This window comes from Lutra lutra, chromosome 12, assembly GCF_902655055.1.
Source record: "Lutra lutra chromosome 12, mLutLut1.2, whole genome shotgun sequence".
Classification (NCBI taxonomy): Eukaryota; Metazoa; Chordata; class Mammalia; order Carnivora; family Mustelidae; genus Lutra; species Lutra lutra.
This window is the reverse complement of record NC_062289.1, coordinates 80224830-80246552: the sequence shown is the minus strand read 5'-3', so window position 1 is coordinate 80246552 and position 21723 is coordinate 80224830. Positions and strand designations below refer to the sequence as shown.

The following is a 21723-nucleotide window of genomic DNA, read 5'->3' as shown; positions in this document are numbered from 1 at the left end:
CCTTCTCGTGAAACCCGTCCTGCCACGCCTCGGCCCGCCCCCGTCTCGGTACCCTTATTGGCCGCGGCCGCCGATGACTTCCGGTTCCGGTGGGCTCCCGCTTCCGGCGTGCGTGGCGCGTCAGAGTCCCCGCGTCCCCACCCGCAGAGTTTTAAAAGTGGAGTGTCGCCTGGCACGGCCGAGTCGTCAACCCTCGGTTACGGAAACGTAGACCGTTATGGTGGCCCCGGACTGTGCCCGCGCTCCAGGCTGCTTTGCGAAGCTGGCGCCTGCCCCCGGCTTCCTCCGCGCCCCGGACGGGGTGTCTGCAGGCGCGGCGCTGACTGTCGGGGCTGAGTTCCGTGTGGCCGGCTGCCCCGTGCGCGCCGGGACGGTGAGCGGCACCCCTAGCCTCCGCTGTCCGCCGGCTGCCGGCTCCACGCCCGCCTCCCGGCCTGGCGGCCACACTGCAGGCTTTCCCGGGGGTCCCTACGAAGGACCGCTGTCCCAGAAGCCAGGCTCAGAGCCCGTGTCCTTGTCACAGGCCCGGCTTCCCGCTGCCCTTCGCCCCTCAGCTCAGGTGTCGCTCCCTGTGAGCCTGTCGCGGCCGTCCCGTCTGAAGTGCACCCGCCCCCATCCCGGTGCCCTCTCCGTCTCTCCGTGCACCTGCCACGGTTTTCCTGGGTGTCCCCCTTAGCCCCCTCCCCGGCTTGTCCTGGTCCGCACAGGTACTAGCTGCACGTGGCAGGGTTCTAACGTGTCGTCGTCTTCATCGCGCCCATAGCACCTGCGACAGTGACCGGCACGTGGTGGAGGGAGTGTGTCCCTGAGAAATGGCCGGAGCATGGCTTCCAGCGGTGGGACCCGCATCGGAATGCTGGGGCTACCGCGAAACCATTGCTTCTTCCCTCCTCCGTCCTCGAGGCCAGCCGTGACCTGAGGAGTCGGCTTGCCAGGTAGGTAAGAAGTCCTTCCTTGAAGTAGCACGCATTCTCCTGTTTATTTTCCTAAATGAGTGAGTGACCCGGAGACCGATCCCCACCTGGTGGTGGCAACACAGCGCGCAGTAGGTACTTAATAGGTATTTAAAGAGGGACTCACGGAATGGCAGAATAGGACCTTCCCTCCCAGCCCGTTAACGCGCAGATCATCCTCGCTGTTAGCTTAGTTGATCCTCCCAGAACAGGGCGGAAGCTTTTCCTGTCAATAGGGTACCTATACGATTTCTTCACAGCACCACGTTCATTTATGATCCTATGTTTTGTGAAATGACTTAATGTCTGTCCTCAGACCTGGGAGAGTGTGATTTTGTTTGTCCATTACAGTGTTCCCATAATCTAGCACAACCCCCGCCAACAGGAAATACATGTGGATTTGAATGAGTGAATATTTGTTGATTTTTAAATGGTAGTTTTTTTGAGACTCCCCTGATGTTTAAAGCATACATTGGTTTCCTAATTTAACTGAAGAAAGGCAGACCCCGTAAGATCACACACCTGGTAGGCAGTAGAGCTCAGTCTTAAATAAAGGGTTTTTCTCAATCCCTGGTACAATGCAGTGCTTCTTCCACGTTCTGGCTGGAACATGAGACAGAACCTCCACAGGTATTTGTTAAAAGACTGATGAAACTGACACTCCGGGAGAGTGCAGAGTAAAGGGCGTGAACGGCGTGATAGTGAAGCGATTTGTTGGTTCGCATGATGATTTAGTATGAAGCTCTGTTCAGTGCAGATGGGCCATCTTGGAGGACCCCAGACTAACTCAGCCGGGTTATCTCAGCTGAGGAGTGTAGAGCTAATGGAACGACGTGGGTATGGCAGTTACGGAGTTAGGGGTGTACCCTGAGGCACTGTGAGCAGTTCCTGGTCCTGGGGTAGGAAGTCAGGTATACCCTGCTGTCTCTGACACCATGAAGTCGCAAAATCAGTCCCGCGGGAAGAAATGTTTCGGTTTGGTTGCAGTGTTTTTAAAAACTGCTCTGGGCTTATGACTTGCTTTGGTGAAGAGAATGTGGCAGGGATTAAGAACCGCTGTGGAGGGGCGCTGGGTGGCTCAGTGGGTTAAAGCCGCTGCCTTCAGCTCAGGTCATGATCCCAGGGTCCTGGGATCGAGCCCCGCATTGGGCTCTCTGCTCAGCGGGGAGCCTGCTTCCTCCTCTCTCTCTCCCCGCCTCTCAGCCTACTTGTGATCTGTCAAATAAAATCTTTAAAAAGAAAAGAAAAAAAAAAAAAAAAAGAACCTCTATGGATAGTCACTTGGGTGGCTCAGTTGGTTAAGTGACTGCCTTCGGCTCGGGTTGTGACCCTCAAATCCTAGGATCGAGTGCCACATCGGGCTCCCTGCTTGGTGGGGTGTCTACTACTCCCTCTGACCTCTCTCCTCATTCTCTCTCTCTCTCTCTCACACACACAAATAATTAAATAAAATCTTAAAAAAAAAAAAAAACAAAAACGCTGTGGGCTTACGACTTGCTTAGGTAGAGAGAATGTGGTGGAGTATCCCTGGGTCAGGTCTGAACCTGAACCTTAGCAAGGGCTGGTAGCTTCTACTTTTGTGCCTTGGAAGCCCTGAACCCCCACATAAAAAGTCTGGGCACCTTGCTGGAGCGACCACGTGTCGAAGAAGAGTCTGCAACTATGTGGAGAGGAGTTTCCCATGACCCCAGCCAACCTCCCCACTGAAGGAAGCCACACGAGTCACCAGCAGCAAGACCAGCAGAAACTGCCCAGCTGAGCCTCAGCCCGGATGGCAGAATCGTGAACAAATGAGATACTTGTTATTTTAAACCAGTAAGTTCAGGGCAGGCTTGTTAGGCAGCATCAGATGAAAGCACCCCTGTCTTCTCTGGGGGCCAGAACCTGACACCAGGTAGCGGCCACTGTCTGATGTGGGCCGTACGGTTTCCAGCTTACATCCCGCTCACTCTCTGTTGTCTTGCTTTCTTACCGCAGAGAAATTTTCTCTCTTTACACTGTTTGGTGCGGTAGCCACTAGCCACGTGTGGCAATTTGAACTTAAGTTACTACAATTTTAATGAAAGGAAAAGTTCTGTGCCTCCATCACAGCAGCCGCATTTCAGAAAAACCGACTGGTTTTTCTAAGTTATTTTGTACCTTTTTCAGCAGCGAAACCAAACTGGGTCTTCAGCTTTATCCCCATTTCTTGCAAGGGAAGAGCCTTTATACAACTGGACACATTTTGGTTTTTCCTCATTGAAAATTTTAACCCTTTTGTATTCTTTCTACAATAATTTGTAAACATATATTTTTTTTTTTTTTTTTTTTTTTTTTACTTTTCAGGTCTAATATTTTATACTGCACTTATCTGTCAAAATAAAGATTCTCACATTAAAAAAAAAAAATAGCCTCTTGCAACTGGCGGAGGTGACTGCGGTGAGGCGACCACGGTGAACAGCACAGTAGAGATCACCCCACTGTTGCAGGAAGTTCCGTCCGACAGCGCTGCCTTATACTGACGTGGAGTGCACACCCTCCTCTCCTTCCAAACCGAATCCTGATTTCATTCGCCTGCCTACTCTCGATTTGTCTCCCTGCCTTGCTCCCCACAGCTACCCATGCAGCTCAGGAGAAGCTAACTTCATCTGTGTTTCTCAATCTGAATATTCAGAACCAATGTTCGTCTCTCATGCCTCTTCACATTGTCTGGTTTGGAAACCCAGACTGTAACCATTCAAGACATGACATTCCCCCCAGGGCCCAGCAGAGCACAGATGACATGAATTGGCCCAGTCAGGCTAAAAGAAAGGACTCTTGTTCCATGACTGCAAGGGAGACACTCATCCAAACGGGGCATGAGTTCAGAAGCCTAGGGGCCTAATTGCTGCTGGCAGCGGTCTCACAGTCATGAGATGAACCGGTTCAGGATGTGGATGGCACAGTAGGGAATCAGGGAGAAGTTAGTAAAGATCAGAAACCTGATGCTGTTTAGGCCCCTGTGTCGGCTTTTCTGTTAGTTGAAGCCCAAAGCCACTTGTCATGGTTTTATCAAAAAGCGGGAAAATAAGAGAGGGCAGCCTGATTTTTTTCCTCACGCTCCAGTTGGCTTTTAGAGTTTCTGCCGGCCCTTGTGATCAGTGTGTTCGGAGCCCCTGTGCTAAGCCCCAGCCATGATCGCGCTGAAAGAGTTGATAGAAGTTGACTCTCACCACCTTAAGGTACATACTTGGAAGACGCCCTTGTTCCTAAAAGCAATCATGGGAGTCTCCTTGCAACTCAAATAAGTAAGTAAATGACCTAATTCATACCTCTGGCGTCTGGAGGACAGGCAACGTTGTCTTACAAAGTACAGTTTTGTGGGCAGTCTCTTCACCTCAGGGGCCCTCTGGGAAAGAGGACCTTACTGCAGGGTCGCTTGTGGCGTGGACCGGAATGCACCGGTTGCTCTGACACAGGACCCTTCTCTGTCACCATCCTGTCCCTGCTCAGTGCGGAGCCCAGAGGAGATGCTCTCTGATGGAGTGAATCCAGAAACCAGTGGGGACCGAGGACATTCCAGGGTCTGTCGACTTTTTCATGGTATTTCTGCTTCTCATTTCACATCTGCAGGACTCATCACTGGCTGCCCCCTGTGGCTGCATCTGCTTACTCATAGTTTCTGCTTCCTCAAAACACGGGTTCACAAGTGCCCGTTGTGGACGTCCTGTGCCATCTGCACATCACTCACCAGCCCTCTCCACACGTCATGACTGCTCAGTGTCCGTACTTGTGGCTGATGCTTCTGCTTTTCAGCTCCCGCAGTTCCATCCTAGGGACCGCGGCAGGCCTAGCTCGTCTCTACATCCCAGGCCACGGTGTGAGGCCTTAGCTGCATTAGAGGCAGGCCCTCCCCTCGGTCTCTTGACTCTTCAGGTGCGGAGTTGTCGTAAGTTCTCTTTATCTCTGGGAGCCCCTGTTGTGACAGTTCTGTCGGCTGCAGAGCACATAGAGGGAGAAAACGTGAGAAATAAAAACAGTCGGCCCGTGGGATGGAGTCAGGCCTTACTTTCTGGAGCCCAAAACAGAGTCACATTAACCTGCTGTTGTGTGAATTAACTCAGCTCTCAGAATGACTTGTGTTTTATTTTTGCGGGGGAGGTGAGTGTGGCCAGGAAGATGGGTTTGGGTTTGCTGTTTTCAAACACTCATTTTCTTTGACCCTTGTGTGTAGCACCCTCTGCTTCTTGGGTTCCTTTTCTCCTGGGCTTGAGAGGACAGTGAGACATCTGCGACAGGCGGGCCTTCACCGGCAGAAAGGGGGAGGGACGAGCGAGGGCAGGCGATCAAAACGGAACTTTGGCTTCCTTCTGTTTGAAAAAGTGCAAGACATGGGACGGCACCTGCCCATTCCCTTTCATCTCCCTCTCTTACAGTTCCGGGTAAACGTCTCCGTCTGTGTTGTAGTCATACAACAGTCAGCAGCTACAGCGTGTTCGTTTCTAGATTGGGCCTTACAGAAGAGGTCCGTGGAGGTGAACTCAGAGAGCGAGCACTGAAGCATGTGTGTGAAACGACACAGCGTGTCCGACTCATGGAGAAAAGAAGGGATTATCCAGTGAATTCTGGTGGGGTGAGTGACTGTATACACGGGAGAAACAGGCTTTGTGTTTCAGACCAGCATAAGTTCCAGATGGGTCAAATATTACCACATGAAAATAAAAAATATTGAAAACGTGACACGGAACTGTTGGCAAATAGAAAACCTCAAGGCAGGAAATGCTTTCCTAAGCCTAACACCAAAGCCATAAGCCATAACAGAAAACATTAATTAATTTGGCTACATAAAGACTTAAAACTTATTTGCCTAAAAAAAAGGATAACTGTAGTTGGCAGCAAACTTAAAAAATATTTGAAACATGTACAACAAAATTAGTATCTTTGTTTTAGAAGTTCTTAGGACTCTTAGGGGAATTCTTGCGTAAACATCCAGTAAGTAAAACTGGCCAAGTGGATGGGCGTCCTAGAAGAGAGCGGTCCTCTGGTGCTGCTCAGCATGCCTTCTGCTAGGGACACGTGCTTTTCGGCTCCTGGGTGGTGCAGCAGGCCCTGCTGGCCCCCGGGCTGGCTCTGGTCATGGTCATGTGACCGAAGCCCATCCAACAGCCAGATACCGTCTGTCAAGTACCGTGACTGGCTCAAAGATGGGTCTGTGACGCAGTTCGGTCTAATCATAGCCAATCTCTTGTCTTACTCTGGAGGACCAGGGATGAAGTTGCCATGGGCCATCTTGTAAAACTTAGGAATGAAACAACTCAGAAAAAGGTAAGGATGAAGAGAGAAAGACCTTGTTTGAAAAAGACGTGTTCTGGGTCCAGGTTCTGCCCATCACCTAAGGTAGCTTTATTTCCTGGACATTTCAGTTGTGAGCCCATGACTTCCCTTTCTGGTTAAGCAGTTGTGACTCTTCAGCCCTTTGCGAGTGGAAAAGTTCCAGCTAGTGCAAGCAGTCATGTACGTGCATGCACGCACACGGGGGAAGTGCCCTTTGAGGGAAACAAAGCCAAATTACGCAATTACTTAAAAATGCAAAAAGAGGGGACACGTCACTTGAACTGAAAAATAGTCCTTGTTGGCAATTGTCGGGCAGTGAAGTGAGCGTACTTGTAAGCGGTCAATGAACTGGTAAATTCCGTACAAGGGTTCTAACAGTTGGCTGTTCATATCAAAACCATGTTTGCCCACACTCTGAATGTGCAGCGCCACTGCTGGGAATTTAGAAATGTGTGCAGACTTAGTATAAAATGTTCATGGCAGGGGCACCTGGGTGGCTCAGTGGGTTAAGCGTCTGCCTTCGGCTCAGGTCATGATCCCAGGGTGCTGGGATCGAGTCCCGCATTGGGCTCTCTGCTCAGCAGGGAGCCTGCTTCCCCCATTCTCTCTGCTGCTCTGCCTACTTGTGATCCCTCTCTCTGTGTCAAATAAATAAATAAAATCTTAAAAAAAAATGTTCATGGCAGTGTTACTTAAGATAGCCCAAAGATAGGAAACAGCAAGGCACTGATTATAGTGCATGGGTACACTGGGGCACTATGTAGTTACTCAGATGATACCAGATTCTCAGGTAGAAACACATTCAAGATACATCGTGTTCATTTCTACTGTTACAAAACAAAATGCCACAGCTTTGTGGGGCTCAGGCAAGACCAGAGTGTGTCCACTCACAGCTGTGTGAGCCTCGGGGCCGGGCATGACCGAGTGGTTCCCAGCTCCTGGTCACAGAGCAGAAGTGAAGGTGCGGGCCGGGCTGAGGCCCCATCTGGACTTCTTTGTGGCTCCTGCGATTGTGGCCAAATGTAGCTCTGTGAGGTGGGGAGTAGAGGGGCCGCTTCCTGCTGGCTGGCAGCTGGGGCTGCTCTCAGCCCCGAAAGTCCCCCGGCGCTCCATGCACGTGGCCGCCTTTGGCCCCAGTTCCGGCAGCAGAGGCTCCCTGACGGCGGAAGCCGGGAGACATCAAGGAAGGCCCAGCGCCTTTCAGTGACTGGGTAACACTCACCCTGTACGACCTCCCTATTCTAAGAGCGACTGATTTGGAAATGTAATTTAAAATTCTCTTCACCTCATCGTCTGGACAGGCATTTGATTGCGTACCTGGAAGAAGGCGCCCACCAGGAGGGCCATGTTAGAATGTTGCCTGCCGCGGGCAGCCCTGTCGGGACCCCTCACTCCTGAGAGCTTTGTCTGTGTCCTTGCTTATAAATAAACGTCTGTCGCTTTACTCACCAAAGGAGAAAAAAATGCCTACCGTGATGATTAAGTCTGAAAAAAAGAGCAAATAATAACAATAACAAAAGACCCATAGAAAGCATTTTTACTTTTAGTAACAAAGTGAGAGACACAAAGCAATGCAAGCTGTCACCGACAAGGTGCTGTGCCCCGGTCTGTATAGCAGAGCTGAAGGACCGCAGAGGCCGCACTGTCCGCGCCGCTATGGGAGACATACACCTTCTCGAATCTCCGTTTCTCCGTCTGTGAAGTGCTGACAGCAGTGGTACCTGCCCCCCCAGGGTTGGAGGAGGGTCTGGTGGAGGGTTGCCGGAGAGTGCTCAGGACACCATAGCTGTGTGAGGGGCACCGCGGTTCCATTCATCCATCCAGTCTGGAAAAACTCAAGACCAAAGTATCGAGGGCAGTGGGATTCTGTGTGGTGTTTAAATTCTGTTTTATCTGTGTGTATTAATTATATGTGAGTGTTTAATAAAAATAAATGAAAAAGTAGCACCTGGGGAGCTCAGTTGGTTGAGTGTCTGACTCTTGATTTGGGCTCAGGTCATGATCTCAGGGTGGTGAGACCGAGCCCTGCGTCAGGCTCTGTGCTCAGTGGGGAAGTGCCTTGAGATTTCCTCCTCCTCCCTCTGCCCCTTCCCCTGGTCATGTACTCGCTCGCTCTCTGGAGTTAAATCTTAAAAAAAAAAGAAGTTTAAAAGAATAAGTATGGGTCAGCACGTACAACAGGTTGTTAACTGTATCTTCCTTCTAGCCAAGCTCTTATGCGCAACGATGGGACCTTTGTCTCCCGCGTTATTAGAACCGTGATGTGCCTTATGGCATGTTGAGAACAGAGGCCAGACACTGGGATGCTGGACGTAGAAGTGTGGGTCCGTGGTGACGGTGTGGCCAGACATAAACGTCAGTTTCTTCTTCGCATTCAGATGGAGATGGTGGAGACGTCGAAGTGCGCTGCACCAGAGCTGTCAGGCGTCCCAGCCCATTTGGCAGTGATGAGAGCTCTGGGATGTGAGTCCTTGTGCTGTAAAGTTAAGAACCCCGTATGCCCCACGTTCAGCACAGCAGTGGGAAGGAAGGCCCGCTTTTTTGCCGAAAGCTCAAAGGGAAAATTGTTTAGTTCTGGTTGACTAGTGACCATGTTCCCTAAGCAAGGCTGGAAGAAACTAGTTACCTTAGTCCAACAGCTCGCCCTTGTGTGTGGTCACATCCGCGTGCTGTCGGCGAAGGACGGAAGAGAGAGCGTAGCAGTTCTGCCTCTGTCTTCTGTATTTAGAAAGTGCTCTCTCCGTCTCTCTCTCTCCTTCACACACCCCCCCCCCCAATATTTGTAGTTCTCAGTACTATGGTGGGGAAGAATAGTGGTACGGAGATTGGAATCTGCTGGAAAAAGAGAAGGAGAGTGCACCACTTGTTAATGTCATGAAGGCAAAAAAAAATGAGGGAAAAAAGATGTCAGGTGCTGATTTTTATCATAAGCCATTTCTAAAGTCAATATGCCCAGGGTGCTCTCCCCTGAAATGCTACCACTTTTATGCAGGGGAGATAATAAGCTTTCATTTTCCATGGTGCCGTGAACTAGAGAAATAGCCTGAGCAAACATTGTGATGAAAGACAAAGCAGATTTTACGTATATTTTAAGGCCCTTATGTTAGAAGCATCTGGAGAAATACTGAGATGCATAAAACGTTTTCTGTTCTAGTCGCCACCCACCCCCCGTAATTATTTCCCTATTATCCCACAGTAACACATTTGTCTTTGTGCCCTTTTCTATTACCTACTTGGGAGAGTCATAAAAGACTTCACCAAAATGAACTAATTAGCTATGATACTATATACAGTCTTTTTTTGTCTTATAAATGGGTAAACTGAAGCAATGAATGAATAAAGTAATGGGCCCTCAAAGATCTGTCAGAACCTCTTACCTTACAGAACAGGTGTATTCCAGAAAAATCCAGTAAAAGTGAATTTCAGCAGCAGATCCTGTCGCAACGCTGACTTCCATTAAAGCATCAGGACCGCATTAGCATAGGAATAAAATTTCACAGCAGTGCCTTATTTGGGGATGTCATTCAGCAAACATCTACTGAGTGCCTTCTCTACCCACAGCCTCTTCCCAAGCACATGGAAGTTGGAGCCCGCGTGAAGACCCAGGCAGAGGGAAGGGCTGGCTGCAGATTATTACGCAGAATGGGACCATCTGGGGGTCAGAGAGCCCCAGCTGTAGAGGTGGGGAATAAGTAGTCCCCTGTGTGGAGGTGGGGCCTTCATACACAAACTCATTTTTGAAATGGGCCGGTTAGTGAGTAGAGTGGTTGGCTCGAAGAAGAGATGTCCACGTCCAAATCCCTAGAACCGTGTTCTCAGTGACCGGCATTTGCCTCAGGGCGGCCGTGCGCCCAGCTGACAGATGTAGTGCCTGGCTGCAGGGATGGAAGATGTGGTCATGTATACCTTAAGAGAAAGGCCTTGGCTGTGTGACTCGCCAGGAAGAGCTCTTCAGTGCACCCTTGTGCGGGGCCTCACTCCTGCCTGGAATGTGAACTTGATGGCTGTTTCTGCAGCAGGTGTGCTGTGCCTTATGGCCGTGTTGAGAACAGGCCAGACACTGGGATGCTGGACGTAGAAGCCTGGGTCCGTGGTGACGGTGCGGCCAGACATAAACGTCAGTTTCTTCTTCACATTCAGATGGAGATGGTGGAGGCGTCGAAGTGCGCCCGTCAGCGCCGTGGTGCACGGAAGAGTCCAGGCCCCGGCTGTTAGACTGAACGGGAGGCCCCGGACTGATGGGGCTCTAACACTGGGTGCTGCTGTACTCAGGCGGAGAGAGAACTCTGCCAGTGCCTCAAGGTGACGGTTAGGAAGTTGACATGTCAGCACAACCAGTCACAAACAGCGACCCGGCTTTCAGCGGGAGCCACCTAATAACATACTTTCTTTGCTCTGGCATCTTCTGTGTGAAGGCCCCTCCTCTACGCCTCCCCCCCCCCAACCGTTTCCAGTTTAGTACTGCTCCATTGGAGTCAACTTCGGCTCAGACAAACTTAGGAATCTTCACGTGCCCCCGTTTATCTTTTCGCACATCTAGAGTGGACAGCTCCTCCTCAGATCTGGCTTGTGCACTGTGGAAATGCTGACTTAAGTTGGAAACATCTCTGGTTTTTCAAGCCATATTAGAGACCCTGATGCTGATACCTGAGGGGCAGACTCTGACCACCCTGGTGTGAATGGAATGCCATCGGTGGTTCCTGAGGGGGGGCATCTGCAGTCACCCCTGATGCTGGTCCCTGTAGGAGGGGACCCAAAATACCTTTGGCGCTAGTCCCCACGGGAGCAGAGCTACGGCTGGTCCCCATGGGAGTGGACCCACCGTCTCCCTTGGAGCCATGAGAGTCCACCTATGATCTCTTCTGGCTCCCATGGACTGGAACCGGGGAATCCCGGTGCTGGTCCCGTGGGAGCTGTCTCGCGTCTCCTCCTGCCCCCAGGTCCCCGCGCGCCGGAACCCCGTTCCAGAACCAGCGAGTGCGGGCGCGGCCTTGGGAGCGGCGGGCGGGACCGACCCAGCGCCACCGCCCGCCGCCCAGGCTCCCGCCCGTCCCCCTCTCACGCTCCTCCGTGTCCCCGCCCCCCTCCCCTCGGTCCGCGCCCCCGCCCCCGGGCCTGGTCGGCGGCCGCGGGCGGTCCATGGCTGGGCCGCGGCGGGGACAGCGGCGGCATGCGGCTCCTGTTCCTGGCTGTGCTGCGGCGGCACACAGGCAATGCCGTCACGGCGGAGCGCGTCCGGTAGGTGCAGGCGCCGGCCTAGCATCCCGGATGTGAGCGCGGGGCATCGGCGGGGGGCCGCCCGGCCGCGCGCCCAAACGGACGGGCTGGCGCGCAGGGGGCCTGTGTGGGCGCGAAAGGCGGTGGCAGGGCGCGCGGCCGGCGGGGGCGCGGGGAGGTGGGGGCGGCGGGAGCGCAGGACCCAGCCGCAGGCCGGTGCCCCGGCCGGCCTGGATGCGGCTGTCCTCCTGCGCCCCCACCAGCCCCTGGGGTTGTCTGGGGGGTGGGGAACCCTGCTTAGGAACCGGCACTGGGGCAGGACGGTGGAAAGAAAGCGCTCCAGGGACTGCTGGGCTGCTCTGTGCGCACGTCTTTCACGCCTGTGGTCGCTGGTGCTTTCTGTGTGTTAGGAGCACCCTGGGCTTGGGGACTCAGCAAGGAGAACCGCGGGCAGGTCTGTGTGATGCTTATATTGCCGTGGGGCGGAGAGAGCAAGGATGCAGGCCGTCTGCCGTGACATAGGCGATGTATATAACCTAACAGGGTTAGGGGCTGTTTCGGGCCAGAGCGCCGGGGAGGCCTCCCTCCTTAAGTGACATTTGCGCGGAATCCTGAGTGCAAAGGAGGGTCCCTTGAAGCTGGGGGCCTGGGGAGGGTTTCCAGGCCCAGCGTGCAGCAAACACGCCAGCGCTCCTCATCCTTCAGGTGGGCCCTGCTCTCCGGGGAGCCTCCCTCCTCCGCTCCCAGCATTCCCTGTTCCATCCTCCTCCTCTGCCGGCTCACCTTCTCAGCACCGGCCGCAGCAATCCCGTCAAATGCTTACTTGTGTTCTTTTTGTCTGCTCTCTGCTACGGAAGCCCCTCAGGGCAGGCCCGGAGCAGATTAGTGCCCGAAGCTTAATGGAGAGTTTTGTTTTGTTTTCAACTGACTTGCTTCATGAAATTTCTCAACTTACTTCCCCTCTCTTGGTCTGCTTCCCCATCATTAAAATGAGTGACTGGGGCAAAGCCTTTACTGTCCCTTCCCACTAAAAGGTGTTACAGTTCTCCTCCAGATCACATGCGGCAATGACTGTTGGAGGATAAATTAGTTTTCTGAGGTTTACAATTAGGATTTCACAATGAGGATTTTCATTATACAGGTTTATCTTCGCTTTAATTTCAGTGCCCCTGCTTTCTCTCATAGGCTCACGGAGGGAGGCGGTGCCCTGTGCCCTCTGCTCCAAAGAAGCATATTTCAGCAGGGCGAGCGCCTGCGGGATCCGCAGAATTAAAGGAGGCAGTTTCAGGTGGTGATTAGTGCCAGTTAAGCTGGTCTGGGAGGATGGTTCCAGAGCAGGGACAAGCCAGAACGCAGGTTCCGAGGCCAGACCGAGGCTGGCGAGCCTGAGAACCAGAAGGCCAGGCTGTCTGGAATCTAGCGCATCCGGGGGGCCAGTGCTGGGAAGGGTGAGGGTCAGAGAGAGACACTCGGTCCCTTTAGGGAACTAGAGAAAGCAGCTCTTTAATGTCTTGCTCGGGATGTGAACTGTACATACGAACCCCAATATTCCAAAGGTCCCCCGGCAGCCCCCACCAGAGGGCCATTAGGAGGAGCAGGCAACATGGCGGTGGGGACTGTGCAGGCCCCTTGTGCTGCTTGTCCTTTGTGTTCCTGACTGCGCCCGAAGCGTGACAACAAGGGCTCTTTGTGCTCTGGTCGCTTCAGAGCCAGCCTTGTCCCCTTTCAGTCTGGAGGGGATGCAGAAAAGGAAGACTCCAAGGTTGCCAAAGACGTCTTGGGGCCTGTGAGAACCGAGGCGCTTTGAGGAAAGAATGCCAGGTGTCCTGGAACGGGAGGGGAACAGAGATTCCCTTGGTGACAGACGTTCTCCTGGAGCTAGAGCATCTACACACACGCTCCCTGCCCAAGACCCCTCTGACCTTCAAGTGACCCCAGGCCGTGGGGCAGGGAGCCCCCCAAGTGAAGAAGATTGGGCTTCCCTTCAGTGTAGCAGAGGAGGGGGTGTGAGTTAGATAATACTGGATTTTCAAAAAGAAGAAATGGGGGCGCCTGGGTGGCTCCTTCGGTTAAGCGTCTGCCATTGGCTCAGGTCATGATCTCAGGGTCCTGGGATCAAGTCCCGAATTGGGCTCCCTGCTCAGCGGGGAGTCTGCCTCTCCCTCTCCCACTCCCCCTGCTTGTGCTCTCTGGCTCGCTCGCCCTCTCTGTCGATACATAAATAAAATCTTTAAAATAAAATTAAAAAAAATAGATGAAGCAGGTCCATCCTTGGGTATCTGTTTATAGATGCAAACTCAGACCCGGTCCGGAAGTAGCATTGCAGAATCGTGCCGAGTACGTGGACAGGGAGGTGCAGGGGCTCTGGGAGCATGTAGGCAGGAGGCCCATCCCAGGCAAGAGGCGGGCAGAGGCCTTTGGGCGTCACAAACTGAGGAAAGCACGAGCTCCGGAGTACGGCTTCCCGGCTTCACAGGCGGGCTTGCAGCTGCTGAGATGAAGCCGGGCCCCGGAAGCACTCTGCAGCTCAGTGTCCTATCCAGGAGGAGGGGTACTGCTCGGATCTGCCTCGCAGGTTTGTTAGGAAAATCAAACATGCATCCCTACGTTTTCAGTGTTTTACAGCAGGGCCGGGTGCCTAGTGTGCACTCGGTAAACGTGAGCGATTCGTGCTACCACGGCCCTTCACTGGACAGGCGGGCGCGGGTTGGTGTCTTGGGCGAAGGGGCAGCAGGTAGGGTCAAGGGGGGAGCAGGTCCTTCCAGGCCCGGCTTGCGCAGTGTTAGCAGTGTCCAGTGCACTGGATGAGTGACTCTCCGTGGGGCCCGGGGCTGGAAGGATGTGTGGAGGCAGGAGGAATGATTTTGCCCCCCGGGGTACACTGGGCAGTGTCAGGAGACATTTTTGGTTGTCACACTGGGCATGAGGGGCCCCTGGTGTCTCTTGGGTAGAGGTCAGGGGTGCCAGTAGACCCCTGACAGTGCCCAGGATGGCCCCCACGAGACTGATGCAGCCTGAAATGTCAGTACTGCTGAGACAAACCCCGCTCTGGGTGCAGTGCGTAGACGTGGCTGGAGATGTGGGCAGGAGCCCTGTCATCCAGGACCTACGGTTTGGTGCCACGAACAGAATTAAGCCACCAAAAGCGATCCAGTTTTCAAGAGGGTCTTTTGAGCTGTGTTTTGAAGGGTGGACTGGGGGGACAGAGGAGGTGAGCATTTGGGTCTGACATAGTGCAGAAGTAAGGTAGGCAGGGCTTGGCTGTTGAATGGAGAGCGCCAAGTGACGTAGCCACAACAACTTAGTAAAGAGTTTGATGCCCTTTATTCAAGGGAGATTGAGCCCATGGGTCAGGGCTGCCCTGCCTCACAGCCAGCTTGCGCTTCCGAGGCGTCTGGGGCTAGAGCGAGTTTCATGGAACCTTCGAAGTGCCACGGCGGGGACAGGCCTGGCTGGCTGGGAGGCCGGGGGTCCTCTAAAGCTAGCAGGTCCCACCTGTGAGGGGCCAGTGAGCTGGCTAACCCGTGTGTTAGGGATGGAGTGTCAGGAGTGTGTGTTAGGGATGCATTTCCTGGCCGACCGTGGCTCAGGTTAGGGACGTGGGCCAGGCCACCGGGCAGCCTCTGTTTATTTCATGGGTCCTGCCAGATGAAGTGTTTTAGCTGGTGTAGACGATAGCTGGGAAGATTGGTCTGTGCGGGGATCGGGAAACAGAGAGTGACTGTTTGAGTGTCTGGGTGGCACCTGACCCTTCTGTAGACCCGTGTGCCACATGTGAAGGTCCGTTCACTTCGTGTACGACTCAGAGGGCATTAGTTAGTGTTTTTGGATGCCCTCATCGGGTACCTCCTTCTAGAGTGGTTTCCGAAGCCCTGTGAGTGTTAGAGCGTTCGTTCTTTAGCGTGGAGCATTCAGGAGTAATTACTGGTGTGGAGGGTCTTTGGTTTGCTGGCAGGGTTAAGGGAGTCCCTGTGTGAACACGAAGTCAGGGGGCCCACCGTGTCCCCATTGTGGCGCCCACCGTGTCCCCATTGTGGCGCCAACCTCCACGGCCCGGGTGGCTGGTCTGGCTCTCAGTGCAGTCCAGCGAGGGCACCAGGGCTTCCCTGTCCCGCTCTGACCTCCTGAAGCTGCAACCATTTTCCAGAAGAACCTGACAATGAGCCTGACAAGTTCTCTCCATCAGGCAGATGGGCTCAGGTCAGTCCCTAACAAAGAAGGTCATAAGGGAAATCTGCTTGGAAGTTAAAAATGGGGTCAGGAATGTAGAGAACAAAGTTCTCCAGAGAACAAAGTTCATTTCACGGGTGACGGAGAAGTAAATTGCACAAGTAATGGATATGAAAAGCAAATATTTATACAGTTGTTTTCGTGTAAGAGTGGTGGACCCACAGTTTGAAAGGGTGCAGAACCCAAGTGTAAGGCTGGTCCTCGGAACCCTGGAAGTGATCAGTCATGGCTGGGCTGAGCTGGGCCCGAGGGCCAGCCAGAGGCAGTGCCTATGCCGTGAGAAGAATCTGGAGGATGGGGTGATGCCCTGGGGCACTGGACAGTGCTTCCCCATTTCCCACGGCAGTGGAAGAGCTGGGCAGTCGGACAGGGACCCAAAGATACGCAGTCTCTGGCCACCTCCAGGAAAGGGATTCTGACCCCTGTTCTACACCAAGCTGTCGGATGCTGGCCAGAGTCCCGGGAGCCAGCCCTGGGGTTTGGTCTGCAGAACTCCTCAGGGCACAGGGAAGGGCAGAGGGTTCGGGTTGTTCCGGTCCAGAGGAGGGCATCCTGGGGGTCAGTGCGGCCCACAGATGCTTGTGTTGGCGTCTGTATGAATGTGGGGAGCTGCCCTTTGAGCCGTGGGTGGTGCAGGATCTTTCTCTTCCTGTAGAGCAGGTGCGGGAGACTGGCAGCTGCATTAGATAACAGAAGCCAACAGAAACTGTGCAGAAAAGCGCTGTCAGAGAGGGAGCGGGGGAAGAGGGAGTGCAGACACAGCCCGCACCCAGGGCAGGACTGACTTCCATCTGCCGCTCCCTGCTCTCGGTAGCTTGGAATTCTGCCCTGATTGCCCAGCCTTAGGGGAAGAAGGAAAGCCTGAAGGAAAGTTTTCTACTCTTCCAGCTTTGTTTCAGCATATGCCAAGGAAGCTGCGGACGTGCGTGAAGTCAATAGGAAAAGGCTTTTTCCTTGTTCCTCTTGAAGTAATAGTTCTTGAAAAGTCAGTTAATATTTTCATTAAGCAAATATTTATTATTGAACATCTCTAGTAGGCACAGTGCCCGAGGGTGCCTTCTGCCTCCCGAGCACACGGCCATTCGGCCACAGAGCTCTTAACACAATGGCTCAGGGCTCGGCAGGTGACTGTACAGAAGGTTCTAGCATTCCCGCGTGGCAGACAGACACACATTGGCAGAAACGACCCAGTTGCCTTGTGGTCAGTGCAGGGAGGAGAGCAGGATGATAAAAGGAGCAGGCGTTCTGGACAGTCTGGGGCGCTCCCCTGAGAAATAGCGCTCCTTTCTCCTACAGTTTGCTTTATTGAGATGGAGTTCACAAAAAATTCACAGTTTCAAGGTGCACAGTTCAGTGGTTGTTTGTCTTTTCGTAAAGTCGCACAATTATCACCACTCTCTAATTCCAGAACGTTTGTCTCACCGGGTGCCCTGGCCCCACCAGCCGCCACTGCCCTGCCCCGCTTGTCGGCGTTCCGTCTGCATGACTGTGTCTCTTGTGCACGCTCCTGTAAATGGAATCACATGCAGAGTCGTCCTTTCCACAGACTGTGCACACACGTCACTGCTGAGTCATTCCAGGGGTGGACACCATGTTGTGTTTGTCCCATCCTCGACCCTGGGGTGAAGGACTCTTGGGGTGCTTCCTCTGGGAAGTGGAGCCGGTAGTGCACACGTTGATGTATGAGCTAGATGGTGAGTAATCCGTGCGCCGGAGCTCTGCAGTGAGCAAGGCGAGGGCGCAGAGAGCTGGGAATGGCCTTCCTGGCCGTGAAAATCACATGTGTGGAGGCCTAGAGGTGGGAGAGGCCGAGGCGCCTGAGTGCGGCGAGAGAGAGCAGCAGGTCTGGCGACTAGAGCCACAGTGAGGTTCCGGACACAGAGCGCTCCCAGGACCGCGGGCTTGGGAGAGAAGAGCTGGTTCTGCGGCCCAGTGAGCACCCAGCCCCGTGTGCCTGGATTGCGGCCAGACTCCCGCAGGTGGCTGTGCGCTGTGAGCATGCCCATCCCGCCCAGGGCAGCGTGACCACGGGTCGGGGAGCTCCGTGTCAGAGCCAGGGCTGCTCTGGGCAGACACAGGGGCTGGGAAACAGGTGGCACTGGCTCTGGGGGAGTCGAGGGAGGGGCGCGTTCAACTGCCAAGGGTGGGTAGCCACGCCGGCGCTGGGAGGGGTCCCCGCAATCTGGGCTTGGCCACGGCCCTCCCACCCTATCGCATTCTCCTGTGTCACTTCTGCCAGGAAGTGGGTGGCTGCAGCTCCTGGGCTTGCCTTGCCAGATGTGCCCTGCGCTTAGGGCGCAGCAGAGGCCCGCGGAGAGGAGAGGTTGGGGCACTGACGAGAAACTCACTAGAAAGACGGGAAAAGGAAAGTTTGTGGGATTGGAGGAGATGCAGGATAGGCTGCCGGTGGCAGTCATGGAGGCCAGGGTCTGGAGGTCGGTGAGGTGAGAGGTCTTTCGCGGCTGGAGTGATTGTGAGCCTGGCGAAGAGAGAAGATTGTGGTCAGAGCGTGGATGACTTTCCGGAGAGCTGGCTCCAGCACACGAGCTGTATGTCAGACACCAGTAAAAGCTCTGAGCTGCTTGTCTACAGCCGTTATCAGAGATTTTCAGCTTTTGGCAAGCGGAAGCCCAACCCCAGCTGCCTGGACAATAGAGGGAATTTAGCAGCTTATCCTGTAAAAGGTGTGCAGGTGAGGCAGGCTTCAGGCTTGATTTCGCATCTGAGATGCTAAAGGCAAGAGTCTGCATCCTGCCCCTTCTTGGGTCCACTTGCCGTACTTGCTAGGTTTTACTGGCCCCATCTCCCACATCAGCCTCGAAAGAAGGAGGGTCGGAGTCTCTGCAGGTGCAAGTGCGTGCTCCCAAGTTCTAGAGTCACATGTCTGTCATGGGAGCTCGGCCAGCTGGGGGCTGTCATGGCCTCGAGGCCGCAGGAGCACTCCGTGGTGGGAGCACGGTCATCTGGGGGCTGTGATGACTGTGAGCCAGCAGGATTACTCCATGGTAGGAGCGTGGCCAGCCGGGAATTAGGATGACGTGAGGCAGCAGGAACACTCGTGGTGGGAGCACAGCCAGCAGGGGCGCTGTGATGGCCATGAGCAAGCCCAAGCACCCCTGACTGGGGCTGGAGCACATCCCAGTCAGATGGATAACAGGGACTTCCAACGTTTTGGGAAGAGGGACGTGGGAATGTACACTCCGGAAGCCACAATATACGGCAGGTGTGAGAGCTTCACTGATTCTCATCAAGGAAAGGGGAAAGCAGAGGTCCGTGAACTTTGAAGATTTAAGGGAATAAGAAATGTTGGCACTGAAGGAGCAAGAAATACCTTTGGGAGCCTTAAAATCGGGGAGTTTTCCATAGAATTTCAAATGCTAATTCTCTCTTGGTAAAAATGGCAGAACTGGCGATGGTGAGAGCATCTGCCCAGCACTGATGGAAGCAATGCGATCGTCCTTGTCAGTTTGCATATTCTGGTGGTCACTTTAGATAGAGCACAAAGAAATGGATGAAATTAATTGTAATAACATATTCTCTTGAACTCAGTATTTCTGAATATCATGTCATCACTACAGAAATTATTCATTAGCTGTGTGCATATTTTATACCTAGCGCATCTCTATTTGGGCACTTAGCATATCTATTCAGGCCTTTAGCACATCTCTATATAGGCTAGCCCACAAAGCTTCATGGTTTTCACTAGCCTCTCCCACTCCCTCCATTCATTAAAACTTCATTAGTCCCATCTCAGCAGGCACTGGGGCTTGGGACACTTCCCGATCTGGACATTTTGCCTGTTTTCTTATGGGCCTTTTTATTCTTTTAAAAAATACTGGCTTCACCACAGTAATCTCTTGAGCAGCAGAATCCCATTAAAATCCCATTTTAAAAGTAGGTACACTTTACAGTTTACAAAACACATTGACAGCATTATTCGAAGTCACATGTTGTCCTGCAAATGTGTTGTTGTCTCACTCAGTCCACAGAAGGTTGCACGGGGCAGCGTCCGTCTAGGTCACCGTGCTGGCTAGAGCCTGCAAGCTTGAGCAGGCCGCCACACGAGGTCTTCCGTCCTCATGAGCACCCTCATCCCCAGACCAGCATCAGGCCGCCACACGAGGTCTTCCGTCCTCATGAGCACCCTCATCCCAGACCAGCATCAGGCCGCCACACATCACAAGCTCTTGCAGTACTGCCCAGAGGGCGCCATTTTATTCCAGCCCCGCCGCCTTTCCCCTAACCAGGAACGGCACATCCCTGCTTCTCCCTCATAGGTGCTGCGTCACTGGAGTGGGCCAGGGGCTCATGCTGTGAGAGGCCCACGGGGTGGGACAGGCCTGAGGAGTCCTAGGGGCCCTGTTCCCATCTCGGGGTCACACAGGGGCCCATGGAGATGGAGTGGAATGCAGTTGGTGTTGCCTGCCCTCCTAAGTTCTTCCTGCATTTTTTTTGTAATTCAGATAGCATCATTTATGCAGATATGCATAAGTTAAACACACAAATGATCAAGGTTCTGTATTCCCTCAGTTAAAGAGGATGGTTTTCAGCCAGGTAGAAGCAGCAGCTAAGTCCTATTGAATCTGGAGTCAGGCATGTGCAAAAGGTTCCTCTCTCCTAGAACCACCAAACAATGCTTAAAAATCTCTTAATTTGTTAGAGAGGCCTTCCTTCTCAAAACAGTCTTCCGTTGGGGCGCCTGGGTGGCTCATTTGGTTAAGCATCTGCCTTCAGCTCAGTCCTGGGACTGAGCCCTGCAGCCGCTGCTCCCTGATCAGTGGGGTGTCTGCTTCCCCCTCCGCTCCTCCCCACCACTCTTGTTCTTTCTCTCTCAAATACATAAAATCTTAAATTAAAAAAAAGCCGTCAAGTAAACCAGAGCTCCTTGGACATATTAGGTGCTCATGGAGTTTATTTGAATCAAATGATCACTTATAGAAGGAAGAGAGAGCAGCTTAAAAACATTAAAAGTTTTTAAAAATTAAAAGTTAAAAAAGTTCAAAAGTTTTTAAGTTCTGATTAAAACCAGAAACGAGGGTACACTCTTAGGCATGGAGAACTATGATTAAAAAAATTATTTTGGAATATTTATAAGATCGTAACGTTAGTGTTGAAATGACATTTAAAGATATATTTAATAGATCAAGAACAACCCCTTGTGTGTACTTAAACCCTCCAGTCCATATGTGCTATCTTTTCATTCTACATGAGCCCGAAATCTCTCAGGAATGGGTTCTCCAAGTAGAAATCAAACCACTTCTTTTCCATTTATCGACATATGTTTTTTGGTTTCTCATTCCCTAGAATTTTAAGAAAACGGAGTAACATTCACCCGTGCTCAGAAGCACACTGAAGTTTCATGTTTGTCAGACACTAACTTCGAGGCCACTGGGAGCAGGCTCTGTTTGTCCGCGGCTCAACCCTTCCAGAGAAGTTGAGGTGGGGCGGGGTGAGGCTGGGCGGGGTGGGGCTGCGTTCCAGGCCCGTAATGATTGATCAGCATTAACAGTGGACAGGATAAGATCAAGGTACTCCCTGTACTCCAGTAGTTTAAGCAACATCTCAGCATTGCGTATTCGCCCGGGGACAGTGGCCGCATTGTGCACTTAATTAGAGAGACCAGTGCTGGTTCGCAGACCCGTGCAGGTGCGGACCCTGACCTTCCTCCCCCGAGCTGGTGTGAGCGAGGTGCTGGCTGGCTCTGCTGCTCCCTCAGCGTTCCTGAGCTTGCCAGTGGCTCCCACATTGCAAACAACTTGGCCATTTTAGGACCCCTCTGCTTACAGATTCTAGTTCCTTCATTCTTTTATTCTTACCCTGTTGGCCCTACATGCAAGCCAGCTAACTTGCCCGGTGTTTAGCTGAGGAAACAACGGTCAGTTTTATTGCCGGAGTAAAAAAAGAAGAAGGTGGTCTATGTTGGATTTGAAGTTTGTAGTCTAGTGACTTCTGGATGATTTAGGAGATGCTCAGGGGTCCATTCCAGGGTACTTGGTTGTCACCTACGCGCTGGCTTTGTCGTAGAAGCCTA

General features: G+C 53.0%; 1 protein-coding gene and 1 long non-coding RNA gene across 4 annotated transcripts in view; one reads left to right on the top strand and one right to left on the bottom strand.

Moving 5' to 3' along the window:
- The first annotated feature begins 78 nt into the window (after positions 1 to 78).
- The window catches only part of GLT1D1 (glycosyltransferase 1 domain containing 1), a 93876-nt gene continuing 72231 nt past the window's right edge, over positions 79 to 21723 (top strand). Inside the window, exons 1-2 of one of the 3 annotated variants that reach the window (XM_047697510.1) lie at positions 79 to 373; positions 764 to 939. Coding sequence is in view for 1 of the 3 variants with exons in the window: in XM_047697509.1 (XP_047553465.1) it covers positions 11416 to 11483 (68 nt within the window). In the remaining 2 variants the exon portion in view is untranslated. Of the gene's footprint in view, positions 374 to 763; positions 940 to 11213; positions 11484 to 21723 lie in introns of those variants that run through there. The other 2 variants (XM_047697511.1, XM_047697509.1) reach the window with 2 other exon arrangements.
- On the bottom strand, positions 8974 to 11264 carry LOC125082180 (uncharacterized). Its single transcript, XR_007121905.1, has 2 exons — positions 9623 to 11264; positions 8974 to 9077 (listed from the first exon to the last, which is right to left on the bottom strand). It is a non-coding gene; the product is annotated as an uncharacterized LOC125082180 (long non-coding RNA).